This window comes from Pectinophora gossypiella, chromosome 15 (genome assembly GCF_024362695.1).
Source record: "Pectinophora gossypiella chromosome 15, ilPecGoss1.1, whole genome shotgun sequence".
In the NCBI taxonomy this organism is placed as follows: domain Eukaryota; kingdom Metazoa; phylum Arthropoda; class Insecta; order Lepidoptera; family Gelechiidae; genus Pectinophora; species Pectinophora gossypiella.
This window is the reverse complement of record NC_065418.1, coordinates 11,669,007-11,696,935: the sequence shown is the minus strand read 5'-3', so window position 1 is coordinate 11,696,935 and position 27,929 is coordinate 11,669,007. Positions and strand designations below refer to the sequence as shown.

General features: G+C 38.5%; 1 protein-coding gene across 1 annotated transcript; it reads right to left on the bottom strand.

Moving 5' to 3' along the window:
- Positions 1-3,219: 3,219 nt before the first annotated feature.
- On the bottom strand, positions 3,220-21,867 carry LOC126373361 (uncharacterized). Its single transcript, XM_050019509.1, has 6 exons — positions 21,684-21,867; positions 13,752-13,903; positions 9,143-9,350; positions 8,862-8,980; positions 4,536-4,725; positions 3,220-3,884 (listed from the first exon to the last, which is right to left on the bottom strand). The coding sequence occupies exons 1-6, from the start codon at positions 21,736-21,738 to the stop codon at positions 3,832-3,834; spliced, it is 777 nt and encodes a 258-aa protein (XP_049875466.1). The 5' UTR covers positions 21,739-21,867; the 3' UTR covers positions 3,220-3,831.
- Positions 21,868-27,929: the final 6,062 nt, after the last annotated feature.

Here is a 27,929-nt window from a genome sequence, read left to right as displayed (position 1 = left end):
GTGACCGCAAGCTAACCCGATGAAGTTAGTTTGCGGCCAGGGTGGACCAGTCATGTTTGATTTTGGCGCCCCAATCTCCCTAACGGCGCCTGGTGCGGTCGCACCGCTCGCACCGCCCTAGGACCACCACTGGGTGTTACGACGAATACTGAACTGAAGAGGATGATTCTGACCATGCGGGTGTTACGACGAATACTGAACTGAGGGAGATGATTCAGACCACGATTCTGAGTTGATATCAAGTGGTTGATACCTACCGGAAAATTCTTGATTTTTTTTGTATTTTATAAAATTTTATTTTCACTTCTATACTTTTGCGACGAAAAATTCCACTTCGCATCAACTTAGAATCATGGTCTGAACTCATAGTTTTTGTTACGAAGTTTCTATCACCGTGTAGATAGGGTAGGGCTTAGAGGTAAGCTGTAGCGTAAGGCGGCGATCACAATAGATCTTATAGGTCGCATAACGAAATAAGGCCTGAAATATATTATATATATATATATATATTTCAGGCCTTATTATATATATATATATATATATATATATATATATATATATATATATACCCGATATAGCTGGGCCCAGCCCTACTTCGCCAAACAGAAACAAACGTATGAATGTATGGGAATAACTTTGGAAAATCAGATACCATTTCATAAACAATCGTGTTCTATATACCAAGACAATTCAATAGTTGGACATACTTAGGTAAAGTGCTTATGTCGTGTTGATTAAGACAGATAATTTTATAATCCGCCCTAGTAAGGTGAGTGTTTGCGTTTCTCTTGTGTGGAAATCCCGGTATGAGTAATCGTACCTACTTACTGTATATTTCAATAAGGGCGTGGTGAAATAAATGGCGGATGGTGACAATGTAATACGTTGTACCGTAGAACGTCCTATCTTCGCCTTAGCCGTGATAATTTTGAAAACGTCGTACGCGTTTTTTTGAACATCACATCCTGCCCTTGCGGCACGAAAACCGAGTCGCGCGTGGTGCGTATCACGGAATATAAGAAAGAGTTCGAAAGGCCCTAACCTAATTTTGTATGAGCACCACTGTCGCCGGTTCAAACCCACTCTCTTTTACTACTACTCCTGCAAACAGATAACTACGCTAGCTCTGCTTTTCTCAAATTCTAAAGCCACTTTACCGGCAATGCATATTTTATGTGGTACGCTGCAATTTTATCATTACCTACTTTTCGTAAGATAATGCATACAAAAGTATTTTTTGATAAAAAGCCGACAATACTAAGATTTTTAGCTTTTCGGAGGAGAAGAGCAATAAGGCCGCCTATTGTGCTTATGTTTTTATTCGTATGTTTCATCATCACCAGCCCATTAACGTCCCCACTGGGCACGGGCCTTCCCTATGGATGGATAGGGAGATCGGGCCTTAAACTACCACGCGGGCCCAGTGCGGATTGGTGGTTATTAACGACTACTATTGCAGCCGGGACCAACGGCTTAACGTGCCTTCCGAAGCACGGAGGAGCTCGAGATGATTTTTTTTTTGTGGTCACCCATCCTATGACCGGCCTTTGCGAAAGTTGCTTCACTTCAACAATCGCAGACCGAGCGCGTTTACCGCTGCGCCACCGAGCTCCTCATTCGTATGTTTATGTCCTTTGTATATGTCGTTGTGCAATAAAGTATTATTGATTGATTGATTGAAGGAGGGATCTCCTTGCATCATGGTCGATATTGTTCGGCTCTTGGTGAGTGTGGACTGTAGGTGTAGTAGATGGTGAGAGGTCGAGGGCTCTATTTCCAATTGCAAACACCAGATTGTTCCTTGTCACTTTTTAATTAAGCTTTTATAATCGGTAAAATACAGTTTCGCGGGAGGCGTCGGCCATTCAATTCCGTACAATATTGCCATGCAAAAAATATTATTATTTTATACTTGTGTCAACAGCCTCCGCGGTCTAGTGGTTAGAGCGTTAGGCTCACGATCTGGAGGTCCGGGTTCGATTCCCGATGGGGACATTGTCGAAATCACTTTGTGAGACTGTCCTTTGTTTGGTAAGGACTTTTCAGGCTTGAATCACCTGATTGTCCGAAAAAGTAAGATGATTCCGTGCTTCGGAGGGCACGCTAAGCCGTTGGTCCCGGCTATTAGCCGTAAAAACACCTCCACCAACCCGCAGTGGAGCAGCGTGGTGGAGTATGCTCCATACCCCCTCCGGTAGATTGAGGGAGGCCTGTGCCCAGCAGTGGGACGTATATAGGCAGTTTATGTACTTGTGTTGCCAGCAACAGATATTTGATTTTTTGCCCTGCATGTGATAATACACAAGACGACATTTTAATATACTATCGCGGAGCTCCGTGCGTCGTAAAGTTTGCGGACGAGTGGAGTGCAAAGTATGAACTATTTGCTCATACTTGTATGGCGCGCGTTTTGCACTCACTTGGCCTTTCCAACCTCTTTCTTCTATTCTGTGGTGCGTATTGTATCGAGGGCTTCGACTAACAGCGGTACAGTCATGAGCAATATCATGTACCCACTTTAGAACCCTGTCGCATTATCATATTTGACATTTAATGAGACTTACGGTTTCATTTGTCAAAAAAGTTAATGTGACATGGTTTCAAAGTGTATACATATTAATACTCGTGACCGTACGACGTTTATCTATGTAGGTAGATAATATACCTGTAGGCAACATTCGCTGCGTTTCTTGGTCGTAGCTCGATATAATTCGCACCGCGCGCGGCGCTGTTACCATGCCGACTCTGCTGATATTTTCTTCAATAAAGTCTCGAAACGTTTATACGCACTAGTTTCATTCCGGGTGAAAACTGAGGAAATACTGGTTTTCACTATACGGTGACGATAATCATTATTCATATGTCCGGTCAAGTAGTAGGTATTAACTACTTTTATTTTGCCATTTGCGGCAAATCTAGACCAAGTCAAGAAAAAATAAAAATTAGTCATACGAAAAATAGGATGTGGCTCATACCTAACTTACCTAGTATTCACAAAACACATTTTCAGCTTTTGTTTTCAGGTTAATCGAAGTGCGACGTACGATTACATTATCTGTTTTCCGCATATGATTCAAAGAACTGACTAACTAGGTATTCTTGAAATGAATGATATTATTTTATATAATTATTGCTATCTATGATATTATTTATATGATTTTTTTAAGAAAAAGATAAACAAAATATGTAAAATGCGATAAAAGGATAAAATAAAAAAAATACCAATCAACATTATTATTTATTTCAAATAAAAATAATTTTATTTTAACTTTTGCTTTTTGCATATTTTTTTTTGCTTTTGCATCTTTACAAAAAATAGCAAGAGCCATTTATTTTGTTTGTTTGTCTTTCTGTTATAACTTACTGTCAACATTTTTTATGATTCATTTACTTACAATACTATACAGTGTGTTAATGACATCGTAATAAAAACTTTGACTGATGGAATTATCCGTTGCACAAGTATGGAACTGAAAATAATTAAAGAAAAAAAAAACATGAATTTTCCGAGAGGATATTCTACTTGATATTAACTCAGAATCGTGGTCTGAATCATCCCCCTCAGTATTCGTTACGATGGTACTAACATCCTGCAATACTTACTATGTTTTTATACATTAGTTGAAGATGTGTTATTGTGATGCAGATTTTTAATGAATTTCCTACCTACTTGTCTGAACAAGTGGACAATATAGGCTCCGACTTGTACCAATGCGTCACTATGTTGTATTTAGTTACAATACTGCTTGTTTAACAATATTTAATTATGATATTAAGTATAAGAGTCCTTTTTAATTGCACAATTATGTTTTACTCAGAGCAGTCGGGCAGTCATCTCCATAGTGACGTCATCAACGAAATGATGACAATTATTTTGGCAGCACCTGAAACAATGGGAGATAAGAAAAAAATTGAAAAAAAAAGAAAACCCCTCTTTTAATGAAATCTTCTGTCGAGTGGGTTGTGAGGTGGAATACCAACCCCATCAACCCTTTTTGTATATACGCGCCTTTCTTTTCATCCTCGATTTCGTTTCATCTAATTTCATCTCGAGTAAAAATTGGATTAAAACTAGCTTGTCTATTACGAGGTTTTAAGGGTCGTAATAATAAACTAATCTCAGCTTCGAGACTGCCCTCAAGATTATGTGACGGTTCTCATATAAAAACAGAGACTTGAGAATGATCTTGAGGGCAGTCTTAGCTGAGATTCGTTTATTAATGCCACCCTAAATTGTTAACAAAAATCACATCCGATTGTGATTTTAAAAAAGGTACTTACGTGGCTCTTTGTAAACATGGTGGAGTCAATAAAGCCGGAACTTCCTAACTAACTTCTAAATAAGTAAAACCCTTCTTTGACATCACTAATAAAAAAGAAAATCCCTCATTTCATTAAATTCACTCCGTTGTTGGTCCCGGTTATTACTTACTGATGTAAGTTCGTAATCGTTACATGAGTGATGTCAGAGGCCTATGGCGACTCAATAATAACCCTTACATCAGAAGAACACACGATAGAAGAAGAATACATACTGTTCAAAGCAGTGCCATTCGGAAGGACGACGTACTCGACTGGCCACCCTCGCTCGACCTGACCGTTCTTGCTGGTCACCACCGGAGTGCAGGTCACCTTCATGTAATCCGACTGAGGGTTGTAAGAGGACCAGGAGTGCCATAACTTGGACGTCTTGTTCCACGCCGTGTAGGTGAAGTCTTCTGGTATCTGAAGACAAAAAATATAACATAAGCTCATGACCATATCCCAATTGGGGTAGTCAGAGGTACATCCATCAAACTCAAACTCATAAAATATCTTTATTCCATTGACTTCCTGTAAAGCTTTATCTAAATATATAAAAGGAGAAACTGACTGACTGACATATCAACGCACAGCCTAAACGGCTAAATGTAGGCACTTGAAATTTGGAAGGGACTTAGCTTAGGTACCGGAGAGGTGCACTAAGAAAGGAATTCCCGGAAAATCCTTTTGTATGAAAAATCTAAACCGCTTAATTGAGACGCTTGAAATTTGGCATGCAGGTTCCGTAGTTAACTTAAAGCTTAGTGCAACAGGATATTGCAAAATTTCCGCGGAAACGGGAGTTAGCCGGAAGAAACATTTGTATGAAAAAATCTAAACTGCATAAGTTAGATGCTTGAAATTTGATATGCACTCTCACACACACAAAGATCTCTCTTTTATAACACGCCACGCGGACGAAGTCGCGGACAAAAGCTAGTTCATTATATAACATAGTTACTTATTTTATTTTATTTTTATTTTATTTTGTTTGGGGAGCTTACAGCTTAATTCACATAATGTTACACTTAGTAGTAAGTAAAGGCCAATTACAAGCTACCACAAATAAAAAACTCTCCCTCTTACTCTTTTAATCGTATTTTTTTACATAAGTACTTATTTTTTTTGAACGTCTCATCTATGCATCTCAGGTCTCAACTATGGTTAAGTCCCATGTAATAAACTCCTCAAATGTGGCTGAAGTTGACTTTTGGGGGTTTAAAAGGCCACGCTGAAGCAAGTCACGTAAATATTATAAATATATCACGTAATTTCAATTCATTTATTACCAATTGATAAACGTAATTTGGATACTGGCAGAATATCAGTGTTGGTGAGAGTGGGTACTCGTACCATACTCTTAGCAACAATATGCTGACTAAGTCCCATTTCCCTGGGCACGTTAGCTACTAGTCACAAATTGTTAATCTTAATTCATGTAAATGCTTTTGTAACCTTCACTGTTTTGGGAATAAAAAGTTATTCTATTCTATTCTAAATAAATGCAATAAAACATGCTGTTGGCATTGCGAACTTACTTTATATATGCGCTAATGTCAATTGCAATATTGCTTTTTAGATGGTAAGCTTCGATGACGCCTTTTTAAATCCTCTGGTAACTTTCGGCCTTGCCTACCCCGAATGGGGATGTTCATTTACACATTTTAGAATGAGCCATGTGGCGCCATCTGTGTTAACTGAACAAAAACACGTAGGCTTTCTTGTTGCTATTACAATTCACAGAACTTGTGTGCGTCAAGCTAGCGGCCTCAAAAAAAAAATGGGCACGAAAAAATAATTTGACCATACCAAAAAATAGTACTCTTATTGAAAAAAATAGTACCTGTTGTAAAAAAATTAGTACCATCACGGTTCTGGAATTATAGCCATGTTTTATTGCACTTGCTAGCTTGACGGTGAGCGAAATTTGGCGAGAGTTAACGACAAGGTCTTTCGCTTTGATTTAAACGCCAAAAAATAGTATCGAAATAGTACTCACCCCCTGCAAAATACCGAAAGTAGTACTTCAACGGTTCCAAAGTTATAAAGGTAGTTCTTTGATCCCGCTAGCTTGACGTTTTGAAAATACCTATTATCTGGGGAATGCTTGCATACTTCAGTTTGTAACTAATGTCAATAAACTCGTATGAAATAGTACTCCCTACCATCATAATTTGGACCTGATTCTCTTTGTAGAAATATGTCAAAAAGTCATTATAACCTATGTCATACATTTATCAAGACGAGTACAGTCGCGAACAAAATTATTACACATGGTCAAGAATGTTGTCAGATTTCAGTATTTTTCCCCATTTTTGGGTAAAAATTGGTGAAGTGCCAGGGTTGTTAGATGAAAGTAATATCATTGTTGAAACTCTTTGAGTTATTCTACAAATACTGCAAATTGTTTATTAACAAACACTTCGATCCGTAACAAATTCAACATGAAGGTATAAATTATAAAATAGAACAGCAGATTAAAAATGTATTATGATGTATTAAAATCACAGATTGTTTTCGATAAGAACTAGACCCATGCAGCCATTTTCTATTAAAATTAGTGCATATGGGTGTATGCAATAGGATTTTTTTGTAATAGCAGCACTGAAGTGCAAAGAAATGGTAGGGTAGACCTCCAAAATGGCAATACTTACGAATAAATTGTGAGGTTATGTAATTGTCTACGTGACTGTATCAACAACAAATGTATGGCATAGGTTATGATGATTTTTTAACATTTCTACAAAGAGAATCGGATCAAAATTAAGATGGTAGGGAGTACTATTTCATACGAGTTTATTGACATTAGTTACATACTGAAGTATGCAAGCGTTCCCCAGATAATAGGTATTTTCAAAACGTCAAGCTAGCGGGATCAAAGAACTGCCTTTATAACTTTGGAACCGTTGAAGTACTACTTTCGGTATTTTGCAGGGGGTGAGTACTATTTCGGTACTATTTTTTGGCATTTAAATCAAAGCGAAAGACCTTGTCGTTAACTCTCGCCAAATTTCGCTCACCGTCAAGCTAGCAAGTGCAATAAAACATGGCTATAAATCCAGAACCGTGATGGTACTAATTTTTTTACAACAGGTACTATTTTTTTTAATAAGAGTACTATTTTTTGGTATGGTCAAATTATTTTTTCGTGCCCATTTTTTTTTTGAGGCCGCTAGCTTGACGCACACCAGAACTTGGGAAGTTTGCGTCTGAAACGGTAGATGGCAGCAGGCATCTCCGTTTTTAGCTGAAATAATATTGCCGTTCGAATACTTAAAAACTTACGATAACATCTTATTTAATACATTGTTTTAAGTTTACGCGGTTATTATCATAATTAAAGCACATAATAACGGGTTCTTACCGCGTTTAAATGGGGATATGAGACTCCCGATATTTCGACACTGTTGCGTGCCATGATCACGGGATGACTGATGAGATTGGAGTGGAGTAGGTAGATCCATAATTTAAAAATTAAAAAAAAAAAAAAATAATTAAATTAATTTAATTTGAAAATTATGGTTCTACCTACTCCACTCCAATCTCATCAGTCATCCCGTGATCATGGCACTTGCAACAGTGTCGAAATATCGGGAGTCTCATATCCCCATTTAAACGCCGTAAGAACCCGTTATTATGTGCTTTAATTATCTTATTTTATCTTATTTTTTGTGTAAGTAGTCGTTACATGAGCCATGTTAGCGGCTCAATTGTAGCCCTGACACCAGGGTTGATGAGGTTGGCACTCCACCTCACAACCCACACGATAGAAGAAGACATCTTATTTTATTTTAAATTATGCCTGCCAATTACTTATTGGCCGCAAAGGAAAGAAATTGATGTTTTTGTATTCTTATTAGGCTTTGGGCACGAAGCTTAGCTTTAAATAAATTTGTTCCAGCCTACCCTACATGATCTAAATGGAGACTCTTCATGTATGTTTGTATGATTTATGGGGTGGGTTTTTATTTCACCATAATCAATTTACGTCTGACTACCCCAGTTTGGGAATATACTTTGTCTTGAGCTTGTGTTTAGATTTTAGATCATTGATATCACGTGGTTGGCCTCCGTGGTCCAGTGGTTGAGCTTCTGCTCACGATCCGGAGGACCCGGGTTCGAATTCCGTTGGGGACAAATCACAAAAATCACTTTGTGATCGCTGGTTTCGTTAGGAGATTGCAGACTGATCACCTGATTGTCCAAAAGTAAGATAATCCACGCTTTGGAAGGCACGTTAAGCCGTTGCTCCCGGATACTAAGTACTTACTGATGTAAGTACGTAGTCGTTACATGAGTCACGTCAGGGGCCTTTGGCGGCTCAATAGTAACCCTCACACCAGGGTTGATAAGGTCAAAGGCCCCTGACATGACTTATGTAACGACCACTAACTTACATCAGTAAGTAGTAACTGGGACCAACGGCTTAACGTGCCTTCCGAAGCACGGATCATCTTACTTTCGGACAATTAAGTGATATTGTTATGTACGTTGTGAAGTATTTTGTATCGATAGTTGTTGGTCATTTAATAAATAAAAAGTACGATTGAAGCAGTTACCTTTTGACCATTCACCGTCCAGATCAGCTTCGGAGCAGGTAACCCTGATGAGGTGCAGTTCAGCACTTTCTTGGCTGCGTCAGTTTCAATCTGCTTCACACTGGTGTAAGTTGGTGGTACTGAAATAAAAGCTCAATTTACATCATCTGTGGTAGCCCATCGTAATTGTTTTGTCAAAATCACGTGCAACGCATGTTAGGGAAAAAAACAAAAAATGAATTGACCTGATCGATAATTTTATCATTATTATCATTATATAGGTGAATGACCTCAAAGCTTACCAAAAGCATTGTACTCCTTGTATTCCAGCCGAAAATGCGGTCTTTCGCCGGAGACTTCACATTTGTAAATGTCTTCTGAGGTATTACGATAGACTTCTATCTTGGCGATACAACTGCCCCTCTGTCCTTGTGGGGAGGACAGTCGGCAGAAAATGGTCATTCGGAAATCTTCGGACGGTATATCTTCCCTGAGTTGAGCTCCGCTTGTCTGCAATAATAAATATTCATTATTATTTATTTATTAAATCTTTATACTAAATATACAATTTACCAAGGCCCTGCCGGGGTCTGCATGAGAACCGCGCCGCGCGCGGCTCGAATTTTATTGAGCGCTTCGACCAATAATTGATACGAATGCTATCTTCGTAGATGGACGTCAAACGGCTATTGGTCGAAGTTTAACCGGTTACCGTGCAAAGCCTACTGGTGAAACTGTTTAAACAGTTTGTCTGCAGGAGTGAGTCTCTAATATACATAGAAATAATGTAGGTATATGTATGTGGGTAGTAGGTATAGGTATAGGTAATCACAATAATTAACTAAATTAACGGAGAATCGTATAACATAACATAGAATCACGCCTGCATCTACGTAGGGGTCGGTAGAGGAAAATATATGGAATGATAAATATGGGAGAATATTTGATGATGAATGTACTTTTCATCAATTTCACTGCACTGGAGCAGCGTGGTGGAGTATGCTCTATACCCCTTCGGTTGATTGAGGGGAGGCATTTTATATTATTGTTTTTTTTTTCATGCACATTATGGATATATAAGTACCATAGACTGAACACGAGCGCTCTAAAAGTGGGGTAAAAAGTTAGAGCAGAAATAGCTATGCATGCTCTAACATTCCATAGTACGCGATTAGGCGACGAACTGTCAACACGTGGATCAGTATAACGTGAATCTCCACGCGCTATTGATGCTAGGATGAAAACCGTACCTAAGTAATTTTAACGATGTTATTGAATCTAAAACCTTTCTTTTCTTTTCCTCTATCCTCTTTTTCTTCTTTGATTTTATCGATTGGTTTTTGTCAGGGGCCTTTGGCGGCTCCATAATTACCCTGACACCAGAGTTGATGAGGTTGGTAATTCACCTCACTACCTACACGATAGAAGAAGAAGATTGAATATGAAGATATACCTACCGCTGCGTATGAATGTATACCTAAGTTTTCGTTCTATTTTTGAATGACGCGCTTTGTCTATGGTAATTATATATCAATGGTGCATTATTATCGTCATAGCAGATCAGAATCCAGGATTATGCCAACTCTACAGGAACAGGAAGTACGCGTCAGCACGTCATTAATCGTGGTGTCATCAACAATTTTTCGGCTCGCCGCTCCGAGGTTAAATTAATATCCTGACAAAATTCTCTATCCTGTCATTTTATAATGGAAATTGACCGGCTATTTTTGGGCACTAAAATATAAAAATTTTCCGCACTTTCAGTTCGCAACGAATGGGAAAATTATTTGGGAAAGAATTTCGAGGTTCAAGTTTGTACTCTATTAATAAACGACTATCACGTGCTCAGCGGTGAAGGAAAACATCGCGAGGAAACCCACATTCCCGAGAAATGTATTTTCGGGGGTATGTGACCTAACCTGTATTGGGTTGGTTTTCCCTTCGCGGGTTGGAATTACAGATAGGTAGTCGCTTCTGTAAAAAAACGGGCCTGTCAAATCTTGAGGTTATGTAAACGGACCCTATGGAAAAGGGTATAATGCTTGGGAGATGATGAAGTTTGTACTCTATTAGACTTGAGGACGACGCTCGATGGGTAGGCCCGCTACAAGGTGGACTGACGATCTGGTGAAGGTCGCGGGAAGCCGTTGGATGCGGGCAGCGCAGGACCGATCGTCGTGGAGATCCTTGGGGGAGGCCTATGCCCAGCAGCGGGCGTCATACGGCTGATGATGATGATGATGAGACTTGAGGAACAGGTAACTAGGTACATCCATCACAAAATGAAATATGTACCTACACCACACCGAGCTTTCTGTTAGGGCAACGTGTTAGGCAGTGAGCCGTATCGCCGTTTATAATAGTCGAGCTAACTGTGTTAGTGAAAACTGAATAATTCATTGGTGCAAGTCCGGTACCGGAGTTCGAACCGGCGCTCCCTGTTTGAGAAGCAATCCCCGTGAACCACAGGAGCACAGTGGTGCTAATTCCTGTAAATACCATCTAATTTTATTTTAAGTTATATCTGTCATTTTCTTATCCGCCGAAAAGGAAAGGGACGGGTAATCGACAAGCATAAAATTTATGGAACACACGTCAATTTTAAGCACAAATCTAAACCAACCGTCTAAAAATTTTACATCCGTCAATAACCCGACACAGTATACAGTTAGTAGACAGCACGTCAAACGGATTGCATACCAGCGACGTACCTTTTGATTCGCCCGGGTTATTCATTCATTTACTCATTCTTCCTAAAATTAAGAGCTGTGAATCATCCGTCCCTTTCCTTTTCGACGGATATGAAAATGACGGATATAACTTAAAATAAAATTAGGCGGTGTCTGCAGGAATCGGGGCCAAGTGGCTACCTGTACGAGCTTACTGCAAATATATGTTGTTCTTAGGAACAGGTAGAGAACAGTTAGGAACACAGGTACGGCCTATCTTCTCTTCTTACCCCACCTCTTCCCTTTCCTTCCTGTTTCTTTCCTCTTTTCTTTTTCCTTCTTTTCTTTTTCCTTCTTTTTCTTTTTCCTTCTTTTTCTTTTTCCTTCTTTTTCTTTTTCCATTTTCTTTCCTTTTCTTATTTTAGGTTCGGCCTATTATTACGTTAGTGATTCTTCCGCAGTCCATAACGTATCGATTTAACAAGGACATAACTAATGTTTACTAAAGAGACTAAACCTACCTATGTATGTGTATATATTATTATATATGTATGCGAGTTATATATGGCTTACATGAAGCATGAATATTTTTAATAGGTTGTATCACCGCTTAACTGACATTGTAGAAAGTGTCATTTTACCTTTGACCGGAATGTATTAACTGAACAATCGAGTGAATAATAACATACGCGGTATCAGAATCTGATTATAGCGATCAGTCTCATTCTAAGTACCTATTACTACGTCTTTTAAGATATTGCAACTGTAACTACCCCAATAGTAATCCGTATCGGGTATGAATACCTAATCTCGTAATACGAAGATACTCTCGTAACGCAAAGTAATACAATATTGTCTAAGGGGATTACGAAAATAGAACGTTCAATGCTTATCGACTGTACTAATCCCGTGGGAGACTTAGAATAAAATATATTTCAAACGCGCATGATTATCTTTGTGAGCAAATATTATAATGGTAACAGGTCTCAGAGGCCATCATGATCATCATTTTCGTATACACTTCAGGAAACACAATACTCTGGATGATACAGTTTTGAGAGATATCCTCTGCCGACTCCTTCGGAGACGTACCTGATTACCAATTATGCCCATCTGGGACAAGAGTCATGGTAGAGTTATAGTCTTCTTCTATCGTGTGGATTGTGAGGTGGAGTACCAACCTCATCAATCCTGGTATCAGGGTTACTATTGAGCCGCCAAAGGCCCCTTACATGGCTCATGTAACGACTACTTACTTACATCAGTAAGTAGTAACCGGGACCGATAGCTTAACGTGCCTTCCGAAGCACGGATTATCTTGCTTTCGGACAATCTGGTGATTAGTCAGTAATGTACTAACCAAACTAGGGACCACAAAGTAATTTTTGTGATGTGTCCCCACCGAGAATCGAATCCGGGCTCTCAGGATCGTGAGCCCAACGATCAATCACTGGACCACGGAAAATACGGTGCAGCATATGAGTTGCAGACAGAATCAACTACAGCTGTCGATGGCTTGAAATTTTGTATAAGTATTCCTTACTATGATTCCCGAGGTGTACGTACAAACCTTTCGGGTTTTTGTTATTACATTTCGTTTTCGAAAAAAAAATATTATTAACTTTGGTCGAGCGGGCGCCATAGTCCCCTATAGCTCCAGTATCCCGGTCCCCTAACACCCAAATCAGTTCAATAGATTGTCTTTGGGTGCACTCCCATAGCGCATACAGGGATAATTGTCGGTTGGTGTCACACTATCATCATCATCAGCCGTACGACGCCCACTGCTAGGCATAGGCCTCCCCCAAGGATCTCCACGACGATCGGTCCCGCGCTACCCGCATCCAACGGCTTCCCGCGACCTTGACCAGATCGTCGGTCCACCTTGTAGCGGGCCTACCCACTGAGCGTCGTCCGACACGTGGTCGCCATTCCAGAACCCTTCCGCCCCAGCGGCCATCGGTTCTCCTCGCTATGTGTCCTGCCCACTGCCACTTCAGCTTTGCAATTCTCCGAGCTATGTCGGTGACTTTAGTTCACACCACATTTAGATAAAATTTTCTTAAGGGGCCTCTACATATTGGCTTCGGTTCCACACCCGCCTTCCAAAAGCCTGGGAGTCCATAGGCCTGAGATATGGAAACGACATAGGTACTAATAAAAACTTTGGTCACTACAATGGTCGACAGCTGCAGTTGACGTCAGACGCGTCGACCAATGTGAGGTCCTAGTACACACTTACCTCAGGCCTGTAGACAACGAACTGCTTGTCGTTTCTGAACATCCTTACTGACTGCAGCGTGTCATTCAACCAGGTCTCCCATGAACACCGCACCTCCCACCCGAAGTTCTCCTTCCACACACCATTGAGGGTTACTTCTGCTGATGTTACACCTGGTAAACGATTTGATAAAAGTTCATTGGGGCAAAAGGAGATTGACCAAAAGTGGTACAAATGTCCACCACTAACGCGAGTTCCTTTGATCACTTTCCAGTTCCATCTTCAGACCCTGGATATCATTGAGCACCAGAAAGCTTATCAAGACAAATCAAACGAGTGCGATCCAGATAAAAATGTAGAAATGGGAACAATGATGTAAAAAACATAAAAAGTTAAAAAAAGTGATTTTTCATTTAGCCATAACTTTTTACTGACGGCATATTTTTGACTGCGGTTTGGTATTTTGCTCAATATTTAGTGTCCTCCACCACGCTGCTCCACTACGGGTTGGTGGAGGTGTTTTTACGGCTAATAGCCGGGACCAACGGCTTAACGTGCCCTCCGAAACATGGAATTATCTTATTTTTTCGGACAATCAGGTGATTCAAGCCTGAAAAGTCCATACCAAACAAAAGCCAGTCTCACAAAGTGATTTCGACAATGCCCCTCGGGAATCGAACCCGGACCTCCAGATCGTGAGCCTAACGCTCTAACCACCAGACCACGGAGGCTGTTGTGTGGAGACCCGCAGTGGAGCAGCGTGGTGGAGTATGCTCCATACCCCCTCCGGTTGATTGAGGGGAGGCCTGTGCCCAGCAGTGGAACGTATACAGGCTGTTATAATTATGTTATGTATTTAGTGACCTATTACGATAAATAGGTCTTGTTAGTGGTGGATATTTGGATCAAGTTCCATACAACTTTGATCAATCTCCTTTAAGTGAGGTGTGAGTTTGCGAGGTGACAAATATAATAGCATCATGATACGGGTAAGTAGAGGTGTATTTCCCTACTACATACCTACGTATTGTAGTATTCACTAAATGATGCGTACACACTCCTCGCTAACTCGGGATAACGCTAGGGAGACATTATTAAGTATGTAAAAATTGACGATTCAAAGTGTAACTATGTTACCTACTGACTAAAGAGATTTTTGAATTTGAATTTGAATTATTGTAGGTATTCGTAAAATCAGTTTAACCTCCTTGACTAAAACACACATTCGCTCATTCACATTAAGGTTGTTCGGTGAGTGACTCTTGAGTGCGTGACAAGCAACCATTTATTTTTATAACCGCATATAAAAGAGAATTTACATAATTAATTGTTTAATTCAATCTGGCTAATATGATGAGATTTACTTTGCCTAACGAAGGCCAGTGTGTATAGGTACCACTATTTTCGCTTTTTTCCTTTTTGTAAATAATAAGTACAGACAAAAGGCGTGATTTTAGTGTGTTTATTTCCCCGATACCGACCCCGCCGGCGTGGTCGACGATTTCCCTCATTCAGCACTTATCGCTATCGACTCACTAGGGTCGATTAATTCTTTCAAATATTTTTCCTCTCAGACGACGCCCTGAGCCGAGGTTCGCGCCCAACTGGGCACCCTCAGGCCTGTTGTCTTAAACGTTGTACCGGGTGAGAGCCTTCAGCGCTCCCCATTTGTCCGGCCAAGTAATTAATGCCATCTGCGGCAAATCTACAATAAGTAAAAAAAATAAAAAAAATTGTGTGTTTATAGTAATATAACTTTGTAATAACCGGATTTCCAGACACATTAGTTTTATTCTTTATTTATTTATTTTTTATTTATTTATTGTTTTAATTTTATTTTAATTTTTTATATTTATTTGATTTTTTATATATATTATGTTAGTATTCTATAATTTTATACAAGATGTTGCACTGTCCTGTTTCCTTTCCAATGGTTGCCTGGAAGAAATTGCTGCTTAGCAACAAGGCCGCCAGATTGTACTGTATCTATCATCCATTTGTGTAAACTTGTTATGTATGTTGTGTGCAATAAAGTATATTTGATTTTGATTTGATTAGTTAAATAATAGGATTTGGATTTTAAAAGGTATCTGGTTCTTAGAAGAATAAGGGTGGGCAGAGCTACAAGTTCATCATCATCAATTTAAGAGCCACGCTCTTGTCGGTGTAGCATTTTCCGAATACTCTCCATGCTACAAGTTATCAATATGATATTCGTCCTATGACGGTCAAGAGTTCTATACACTGGCGAGCATGCATGAAGTCTTTCATAAGAGTGGAAGAAGCCAAAGTGGTGTGTCTGGATCGTGGTACGTGGAATCCCGTGGTCTCTGCCTACCCCAAAGGGAAATAGGCGTGATCTTAAGTACAGACGACAACCGCTCAAATAGAAAGTTCTTATTCATCTTAAATAATAATCTTAAATAAAAAAGGCATACTTACAATACAAAAAATAAAAATAAAATTGCTATTCAAAATTTTAGATTTAATAAATTAAATTAATCTTTTTTGGGGTTATGTAAACGTTTTTACATTAAAATACCAGATAATATTTTAAATTTGTCAGAAAATAAATTTAAAGCTCATGTGAAGCTTACTTTATGTAAAAAAGCTTATTATAAGATTAATGATTACCTAAATGATAAAAATGACTGGTATTGAATGCATTCCTCTAGTTATTAAATAACTTGTAATGTACCCTCATTGATTTAAAAGATGTGTTGCTATTGCAGTTTCTTGTCATTTCTTCTTTTCAGCCATAACACCTTGCGAAATGACGTATATTCAAAAATGTTACATTGACCTTCAACAAGTATCCATGATAATTACGTTGAATAAATGATTCTGATTTCCTAAAAAATATCCAAATCTTGTCTTCAATCCCGGAGAGTACCAACCAAACAAAACTAACTCCGAGCTTTAAATCATTCAATCAAGAGTTTATTACGCTCATTCAACGCATTACGAGATAAATACGAGGATAAAAAATATACAAACATACTTACATTTCTCTCTGTCATAACAGTAGCTTGAAGTTTGTACAACAGTAACAGTTCCCCCAGTAAAAAAATATTTTTTTAAATTAGACAAATTACTAAGGGGAAGGCGCCATCATATTTCATTAATTTTAGTGTTACTCGACGAGTGTAAAGCGGTCACTCGTTGGTAGTTGTACTGATGAATAAAATTGTACACGCCATAAAGTTGTGATCTTTTTTTTTAAAATTTTATGATTGTAATGATTTTACAATCTTCTTCTATCGTGTAGGTTGTGAGGTAGATTACCAACCCCATCAACCCTGGTGTCAGGGTTACTATTGAACCGCCAAAGGCCCCTGACATGGCTCATGGTTTACAATTAGGGAATGATTTTACAATTAGGGAATGGGAGATGTCATCTTCTTCTATCGTGTGGGTTGTGAGGTCAATTACCAACCTTATTAGCCCTTGTCAGGATTATATTATTATATCAGTTACCCGCCAAAGTTAACGTCACCTTACTTTCGGACAATCAAGTGATCAGCCTGTAATGTCCTAACCAAACTAGGGATCATAAGGTGTTTTTGTGATATTCCCCAACGGGTTTCAAACCCGGGACCTCCGGATCGTGAGCCCAATGCGCAACCGCTGGATTACGGAGGCCGTTTTTACGGCCTCTTAAATATTTTATAAATCGGAATTTTGTTTCTCTGTTTAAAAAGGCTTGCGTGGGAGTAAATAGATATTTGATATATTTTAATACTTAACTAGGAAGTTTTGTTTTTATTGCAGGTGCCATCATCCTCATTCCCTTATCCCACGCTAAGTAGAGTCGGCACAACAAGCATTCCTCTTTAATTTATCTCTGTCAGTTGACATCTCAGTACACACACTTTTCACACACATATCCTTCTTCTTTACACAATCCATCCACACTTTCTTGGATCTTCTCCTACTCGTATCCATCCACATAATTTGCTTTTCTGATAGGTATATACTAGATACAGAAGTCGCCAAGTAGGTACCTACTTAATGTTAACTGAGGCAAACATTCAATAAAAAAATATTTAAAAAGTAAGTTAAGGGCAAAGGGTCATTCGTTTTTTAAAATTAAACGAGAGGTACTTTATGTTTAACTTAAAGTGCTGAATGCTCTGCAGTTATCACTGCTTAATTTTCATTGTTTAGGTTATAATTTCTTAGTACCACATCTTTTTACTTTTCATATTACTTACACGAGTTGAAGCAGATAAAATGAAACCCTAAGCGCTCCAACTGTTTTCCCCAAGTTACATCCAAGAGATCACTTAAGACTATGGAGACGAAGCGTAATTCGCTCAATTGGTTGGTCGTGCGCTCCTTAATGCGTTAACGCGCATATTTAGGGCGCATGACTTTCATGCGCGTTTTGTGAACGCGGATATGTTTGATGTGATAATTCCTGCTCATTTACTCATTAATGTTCGTAAAGGAAAACATTACTTTTATGGATGGAAAATGTTTATATTTCTCTTTACTACTTTGCTCTGTACAGAAATAATAACTAATGTATGTAATGTGATGTGTAGTAAATGTGTGATATTAATTAAACAACAAAATAACATAACAGCATCACGCCTGAATCCCTAAAGGGGTAGGGTCATTTAAAACAAATACAAAAATCATGTAGGTATGTTAGGACACTAGGACACCACGGTAGCGCCACCAACAAAATGTATGCAGTTGTATTTTATAAACATTACCTCTACTTGCGCAACCTATACAACCACAAAAATCTACATGTTATTTGGTCACGACTATATCCCAATTGGGGTAGTCAGAGCCTCAGAGGTACATCTATCGAAAGATGATCTAAGTATTCGCACCTCACCGAGGTTTCTGTTAGATCGATGTGATAGGTACGACAAAAAGAATAGTAAAAGTACGTATGTATGTACTTATACATTTCGCAGTAAAATGTCTACTCGTAGTGGGCTCATAGCAGTTGTGTGATAGCACATTTAAAAAAACATTTGTTAACTAAACACTAGAGTAATGAATAGGCGGAACCATTTATATTAACTGGCCCCTGAGGTCAAACTGGCGCAACGGCTATGACTCCTTAGCGTCATTATTGCAGGCAAATAGTTATTCCATCCATACATTCACGCCCATAATAGCTAATGGGGCGTCCAGAACCACAAGTTGTCAAAAGACAACCTGTTGTAGCCACTCTTAGCAGATATTGGTGCCGATTCGGATGACCATTGAGTAACACCAACTTAGTTTGACAGGACAAAAACTAGCTCTATCTCTTTCTTGCGCCTATTATAAGTGAAGGACGGCAATAATTTTGACAGTTCTCAAAATCAAACTGTCTAATTAAATCAAAATCAATCAAAAATGCGTTTATTATTAGAAATCATATAAAAAGAAAGAAGGCATATGAAATGAGGTAGGGTACATTATAGGTTTAAAAAAATGTACAGAGGTTCTATTTAAGTGGTGAGATTTAAGTTTCCTACTAAGGCGATTCTCACACTGCCCCGCATGATTCAGCGTAGCGCGTGGATGCGTGTTCTTCCGTTGCTTGTAAGTATCACCGTTTGTATAGAAAACACGCACAGTCTAACACAGAAAATGCATCCACGCGCGTTCATGCGGATGCATTTTCCGTGTGTTAGACCGTGCGTGTTTTCTATAAACACATCATGCGGGGCAGTGTGAGAATCGCCTTACTTACATCCTTACTTTATTACTTAGATTAATTTAAAAAAACTGCCAAATGAACTGAATAGGCTCCATTGCCATCCATAACCGGTTCCGGGACAGATCATCGAGAGACGAGCATGAAAATCGAATTTCGAATTTTGAGTTTGAATATATCATAACAATAAAAAGTATGGTAATACTCTGTTAAGATTACCCGCATACATCATAATAGAAGCTATCGCATGACGTACTGGTGTCGTATTGGAGCCAATGTGCTGTTTAGGTATCTGTTGTTGTGTCTTCTATTTGTGTGTTATCTTCCATGTGTTATTAACGAATAAAATTATAAATAGGTAATAAATACTTTCATTTTGACTTGATTAAGAGCAGTAACTGTCAGAGGTTGAGGACAAGAGTCATAGTACGGATTTGAAATAGACTACTCTGGGCGCCATCCTACTCGCGTCGGGTAGAGTTCTGCGGGGCGGAAGGCAAGAAGGAAACCACTGCCCTATTTTTCCCTAAAAAAAGTAGCATGGAGAACGCTACACCGACAAGAGCGTGGCTCTTAAATTAGTGATGAAGGCATTGAACAGGGCACCTTTTATATTTTTCCGTACACAACATTATTTGGAACGGCAGAACGAATGGTATGAATGTATGTGGAGCATAATACGTATCACAGATTATAAATGCTATGCCGAGAACAACGGTAATTAACTCTATATTGGGAATACCATCATATTTGGGTGAATTCCCGACCTTTGGTTAATAATATTATATTGTAGGTACTTCAAATCTAAATCTTTAGGTATAATACAATAAATACCATTTTAGTGAGTCCATACGTAATATGGATAATAAAGATTTTACTGCCAATGTTTTTTTTTTTAAATTGCAAACCCTTTAACGGACTCGTAAGTGGAATAATCGTTTTAAATTGACAACAATTAAAATGACAGCTGCTTCATCATTGCATTAATTCACATGAGAAAAAATAAAAGTGCTATACGAGCAGCTTTTGAGCTCAATACACACAGAAGTGGTGGTAGGACGTGTGTATAATGCTGCGCCCGCGCCGCCGGGCTGACAATTCTGTGTGAATGGACATGGACGGTAGGGTGTTTTGCATATTCACAAACTCGAATATTACCTACAAAATTATGCTATTTGCGGCAAATCTACATTAAGTCAAGAAAAAAAAAGGAAAGCTCTCAGCAATGTCTTTACGTGTAATGAGCTTTAGCAATAAAAGCGTGGAAACACAGCTTTTGTTCTGAAGATCGTAGATTTGAATCCGTTGGTGGGCTAGGGTAGGGTATCCTATATGAATGGCCATGTCTAGGGCCACGCCTATCGTTTGCAACTACTTCGGATATTTGAAATAATGTTATGCAAATATTTTATTGTTTATTATTAAAATTATAAAGTGGAATTGTAAAGTATTGTTATTACATACATACATAAACTCACGCCTACTTCTCATCGGGGTGAACAGAGACCGATTCGATCCTGCGTACTTCTCTTGCTTCCTCCACATTCATCAATCGTTTCATACATGCACGCCGGTTCAGAGTAAATCGTGCTGCACCTCTTCTAAGAACATCTCCAATTTGGCCAATGTACGTCCTTCTAGGATACTACTTAGTACTGTTATTAAATTTACAATTTGCAGGGAATATGCTCCCTGCATTGCGACTGTGCTTTGCATATATGGCGAATAACATAGGGTTCACCTTGTTAAATTAGCTTTTTACCTAATTATTAGGTAAACGTCAAAACAATATTTTATACAAAAACACAAACTTCTAATAGAAATGAAAATAATTTATATATTAAGTACTTTTAAGTACCAGATCGAACTGATAGTTGCTTTCTTTACCGGGCGAGAGCCCCCAGCGGTCCCCATTTGTCCGACCAAGTAGTTAATGCCATCGATAAATCTACAATAAAACATGTCAAAAAGTGGCTTTGTTGTTTACTGAGTGGAGTACGAAATGAACTCCACCATGTTGCTCCACTGCGGGTTGCTGGAGCAGTAAGAGTGCGGAGACATCCCGATGGGAAATCAAACCCGAAAATTATATTATACATCTCAATAAAATTAGTTTATTTATATGTTTCTTTTACTTATTAATAAATAATAGCTATAGTTAGTTTGCAAACTAAACTAACTAACTAATAAACTAAAATAAATTAAACAATTGTGTAACTACCAGAATCGCTACCAATACAATTAAAAAATAACAATAAAATTAAAAAAAAGAATAAATGAATAATTACCTATTAACAAAAACCACACAGCCACTTTCGTTTTACAACCCATTTCGGGGGTCATTATCACAATGGTATAAAATAGTCACAGTCTGTGATTAAACTGAAAGGACACTACAACAATTAACTATGGAACCCTAAAAGAAACAAAATACGACCGCGTGCGCCGCTAGTTTCGAATTCACTGTCAGAATCGACTCGTGCGCACAAAATGATGACAGTCCGTAAGTTAAATTGTTGTGCGTTGTTTAATTAACTTCATTTCGGTGGTTGAATAAGTTATAATTGATTGTTTGTATGCTGGGCAGGGAGATAAATTGTTATGAACCTAATAGGTGTAAAAGAAATAGGCATTCTATAAAAGCTAATGTGTTCTACTTAGATAAATATTTTTATAAAAAATATTTCTTATTAATATTTTTTTTTTTAATATTTCAATCGAAAAATATTGTATGTAGCGAGATTAAAATTGTGTTTTGAACTGTACATGTAAATGACAGAAGTGATGTCAAACAGTCGTTCGGGGAGTCGCTGTCAACGCTACAATTAAAAAAATGTATATAATACAATACAATACAATTCAAAAACTCTTTATTGCATTTGAATCACATTGAAAATACATTAGTACTTACCAGATAATAATGCTTAGCTTGCGTCAAAACAAGACCGAATCATCATCAGCCGTACGATGCCCACTGCATAGGCCTCCCCCAAGGGTCTCCACGACGATCGGTCCTGCGCTGCCCGCATCCAGCGGCTTCCCGCGACCTTCACCAGATCGTCTTCTTTTGAAATCCAAAATCTATTGTTTAACTATTGTGGGTGGAAACTTTGCCTTAGGAAGTTAAAGCTTAAGGGCTCCATCTCACTAGGACACCATAGTTGAACCACCGGCGGTAAATTAATCGGCAACCGGTTGCCGGCTACAATTTGATTGCATAACCTGGGGCCTGTTTAATAAAACTTACAATTGTAAATTACAATGACAATTTGATGTACATTGCGGAGTGTGTTATCACGAATATTTTGCAGTTTCATATTAGCTACGTAATGAACACCAAATTGTCTTTGTAATTTACAATTGTAAGTTTTATTAAACAGGCCCCAGGTGATGTACCCTTTCTACAACTGCATACATTTTGTAGGAAATTGGGCCCTTAAAACACAAAAAGTATAATAATAAGTCCGGGACACCATAGTCCCGAAATTATAGAAACTACATAATTATAATAATAATAAAGATTATTTTTCTATCGTGTGGGTTGTGAGGTGGAGTACCAACCTCATCAACTCTGGTGTCAGAGTTACTAATGAGCCTGACATGGCTCATGTAACGACTACTCCCTAAATACCTAAATAAAGATTCTATCTATCTATCTATCTACCTACTCACTTACATCATTAAGTAGTAACCGGGACCAACGGCTTAACGTGCCTTACGAAGCACGGATGATAAAGATTTATTATCAGACATTACAACCATAGGTAGGTGGGTGCTGGTGCGTAGTATACTTATAAACAGCTATATATGTATAATTATCTATGTCCCATTACTAGACACACATCTTTATTTAACAGGTTTTTTTTCTACGAATATAGGTACTGCGATAAATTATACTTGTACGACTGTAACTCGCCAATAACAAAACGTAAAATTACGCAAAATTGCAAAAAAGAAAATCTTTCATGAGCATTTTTATATTCCGTCCTGCGATATAATAACATGGAAACGAGTAACCAACCATGGATTCGTTTTTTAAAATTATAGTAGGCAATAAAAGTGCACCGTAATTGATAGAATGGACTGCAATCATGTTCCTTATACTATACTTTTAATGGAAACTGTTCACGCTACGACAGAATGTTTTAACACATCCATAGCTTAGATGTGGATGGATTGTGATTTATTGTTGTAAACGAGTAGGTAGGAGTACGTGCTTTTGGTTTTGGTTTCATACAAGATCATTAACCGGCGCCAGGGGGAATAGAGTCGTCTTCACTGTCTTCTACTGGGGCAATTCCTGTTCGGCGCGTCTTTTCTCCTGTCACTCCGGTTACTTCAGTAGGCCGGAGATGGTCTTCTTTCTTCTATCGTGTGGGTTGTGAGGTGGAGTACCAACCTCATCAATCCTGGTGTCAGGATACTTTTTTCTTTTTTTTTTCTCTTTTGTATTCTGCTACTTGGCGATCTGTTGTTCAACAATGAGCCAATTTTAGGTCTGACTTGTAGTCTGATATGGTTTACTTTATTTAGAAGGGCATTCATCAATGCCACTTCCATTACATGTTGTCGAATCTATTTACTAGATTAGGGACACTATGTCGTTTTAGTCTGGAGTGGAGTAGGCTGCCAGTCATTTCTAGCTGTGTCGCTAATGGATTGATATGGTTAGAGAGTCTTGTTTGGTCAGGCTACTATTGAGCCACCAAAGGACCCTGACATGGAGTAAGATGGTGGCTGAGTTCGAATAGGGACCCAGACCTGCGGGGTATAATGTAGAGCCCTTGCCCAGAGATACTCAGCCTAAATAGGCATAACAAGTTCATAGCATAAAGATGCTAAATAAATAAGGTTTCTTTTGTTTTATAGAAAGCTATAAAACAAAAGAAACCTTATTTATTTTAAACGCCCATTTCCCCTTCTAATTATTGCCATGCCATTATTAAGTAAATAAATGGATCCAATAATCGGCAAAATGGTTATAATTACCAAAGTTGAATATTTATTTGTATTGTTGGTTTGTTTAAATGAAACCCGGAGGAAGTTTGCATTTCCTGTTCCGGACTCCAATCTGTTTGTGGGTAATGTGGGTAACTACCATCGAACAGGGTTTAGGGATTATGTCGAAATTATAATAATGCACATTATTATATGTATTATAGTCGGCGATACCGAAAAGCTGGCGGAAGTGCTAGTAAGAGTAAGGGAAAAAGACAAATACTGAGATTTATTGAGGACAGATGAGGCAAGATGATTGGACATCTAAATAAGCCACGACGAATTTATTAAAAACATCATAGAAGGAAAGCTAGAAGGAAAGAGAGGAAGGGGAAGACCAAGAAGAGCTTACATATAACAGATTAAAGAAAAGGTTAACGTCGTGTCTTATAGGGAAGTCAAGGAATTGGCCTTTGATAGACTGGAATTTTAAAATGCTACACCGACAAGAGTGTGGCTCTTAAATTGATGATGATGAGACGGCTATACGGCTCACCACCTATCACGTTGATCACAGCAAGCTCGGTGAGGTGTACTCAACTCATCTTGCCGTAGATGTACCTCTGACTACCCCAATTGGGATATGGGAGTTGTGAAGTTATGACTACGGCATATAGCCGCGAACTTCTTCTTCTTCTTCTAATTCTTTTATCCACTGTTGAGATGTAGGAATCGAATAATAGTCGTGAACTTAGGTATGTAAATCAATTTTCAAGCTAATTTACACTTTATCTCATCTCCCTAGCGCATATCTCGTTATTATTCCAATGTATTTTAACCGAATTTGATTTTATATATATTGTATATAAATATTAGAAAAAATATTGTGGACAGTCTTTTATGAAATGAAGTTTATCTTTTACTAAAAATTCAGAATACCAAACAATACCAAATGAAACTTTAAAGGGAATCTGTCCATAACGGGACAAAGGCAAATTGAAATAGAAAAAACTTATGGGACGGGGTACGGAAGAAAATAACGTATTGGGGATATTGAGGCCACAAAGGGATTGAAAATTTTAAATTGAAGCGATTAGCCGAGTGGAAAATTACCGATGGTAGGGTTGCCCGACCCGTTTGAAACATATCTAGACAACTATAGTACTTAGGTGCATGTTTTCTAGTGTTCTATACTGAGACGGTACCGTCATGATATTATTAAGTACGTTGACTCCACAGGACACTGTCTTTATCATCTTCAAAGACAAAGTCAAAAGTAGGTAGTTATTTTTGTGTTATGTATGTGTGTGTGTGTGCGTGTGTGCGTGTGCGTGTGCGTGTGCGTGTGCGTGTGCGTGTGCGTGTGTGTGTGTGTGCGTGTGTGTGGGGGGGGCGTGTTTTTTTATCCCCAAAGGGGTAGGCGGAGGTATATTAATACTAATATAATATTCCTTATTCTATGCTAATATTATAAATGGGAAAAGTGTATGTGTGTGTCTGTCTGTTTGTTTGTCCGTCTTTCACGGTAAAATGGAGAAATGAATTGACGTGATTTTTTAAAAGATAGTTCAAGCAATGGAGAGTGACATTAGTAGGCTATTTTTTGTCTCTGCACTTTCCTAAAATGCGGGGTAGAAATTTTTATAGAGCATTCTGCAATTTTCAAGGTGGAGGGCTAAAAATATTTGTGTATATTTTTTTGTTTTTGGTAACCGCAACCTCTTCAAAAAGGGGTGAAATTATATATGGGACTTTTCGAATTTTTCAAGGTAGGAAGCTAAAAATTGGTGCATTAGGATTTACCCTGAATTTAATGAGAGTGAAAAGCTAGTAATATATACACCCACTCCTCACCAATTATGTTTTTTTAACTCCCATGTAATAGGGGACGAGCATGTTGCTAAAAACCGGGCACGAATGTGGAAACTACAATACAAATACACTTTTTTGCACCAAAATTGAGGAGCTCGGTGGCGCAGCGGTAAACGCGCTCGGTCTGCGATAGTTGAAGTAAAGCAACTTTCGCAAAGGCCGGTCATAGGATGGGTGACCACAAAAAAAATAATTTTCATCTCGAGCTCCTCCGTGCTTCGGAAGGCACGTTAAGCCGTTGGTCCCGGCTGCATTAGCAGTCGTTAATAACCATCAATCCGCACTGGGTCCGCGTGATGGTTTAAGGCCCGATCTCCCTATCCATCCACAGGGAAGGCCCGTGCCCCAGCAGTGGGGACGTTAATGGGCTGATGATGATGATGCACTAAAATAAAAAGAAATAATTACAAAAAGACTCTTAACGTACGTTACTACGTGATGATTCAATTATTAACACTAAAAACTCAAAAATTACGGAGTACCTAACAACCTCTAGACTTTTTAAAAGTCTGGACCCGTTGAAGTCAGTTTTACCCAGAAGTTCAGACGTTACCCTATTCCAATCACGTGGTTTCCATTGTTCCCGACACAAAGCAGAGCTGTGTGCTTTGCTTAGTCAATTCTATAAAATTGTTCGCGAAATCGATTTAGGCAACGCATAGAACGGTCTGTGTCGACAGTCTGAGGTAAAGTTGCCCACAGACTAAAATTTTATTCTATTTGTATTGAATTATTTCGACCTTCCCAGGATCTGGAGGAGATTAGCCAAAGATCGAAATATATGGAGGGACCTAGAGGAGGCCTAGGCCTAACAGACAACCTGACTGTTAAGGATGCTAATTTAAGTAAATAAATATGAATATAAAATTGTACTTACTAACAATTATACATAAGAAAATCTAATACTAACTACATTGTAACTTTTGAAGTCAGTGAATAAAGGCTATTTTCATTTCATTTCATTGAATTATTTCACTTATTTGTAGACCTAGAAGGACGTGCAGTGACCAAATTCGAGATGTCCTTAGAAAAAGTTATAATACGTGCGTGTATGAAACGATTGTTGAATGCGAAGAAAGGAAGAGAAGTGTGTCAGGATCGAAACAAATGGAATTCCATTAGTCTTTGCTTACCCCGGCGGGAAATTGGCGTAGTTATTTATGTAGGTATTTCATTTTATTTACTTATAATAATTGTCAGGGAAATTAACAGCAATATCAAAAACTAAGTCCCAACAAAAAAGTTACAATGTTACTATAATTAAGTATGCATAACTAAACTTAGATCCGGCTATACGGGTTGTGAGAAGCTGCAGTAGTTTTAGACGGAAAAGCTTTTTTTTTGACGTGACTTATTGTAGATTTGCTGCAGATGGCATTAACTACTTGGCCGGAAGGATAAGACGTTTGTCAACAAATACAATCTATGTACTGACGATTCAAAATGTAACTATGTTACCAGCTGAATAAAGATACATTTGAATTTGAGAGCACATTTTTGCGCCAAGCAAGTCACAGTTATTGTATTACTAGCTTTCCGCACGTGACTCCGTCTGCGTTGATGCTACATAATAAAACATAAATAGCCTATATACGTCCGACTGCTGGGCACATGCCTCCTCTCAATCAACCGGGGAGGGTATGGAGCATACTCCCCCACGCTGCTCCACTGCGGGTTGGTGGAGGTGTTTTTACGGATAATAGCCGGGAGCAACGGCTTAACGT

Excerpts from the sequence above, each read along its gene's own strand:
- LOC126373361 (XM_050019509.1), bottom strand. The coding sequence starts at position 21,738 with ATGACCCCCGAAATGGGTTGTAAAACGAAAGTGGCTGTGTGGTTTTTG. Across the intron at positions 13,904-21,683 it reads TGTGTGGTTTTTGTTAATAG|GTGTAACATCAGCAGAAGTA; the intron begins GTAATTATTCAT and ends ATCGTTTACCAG. Across the intron at positions 9,351-13,751 it reads TCGTTGTCTACAGGCCTGAG|ACAAGCGGAGCTCAACTCAG; the intron begins GTAAGTGTGTAC and ends TTATTATTGCAG.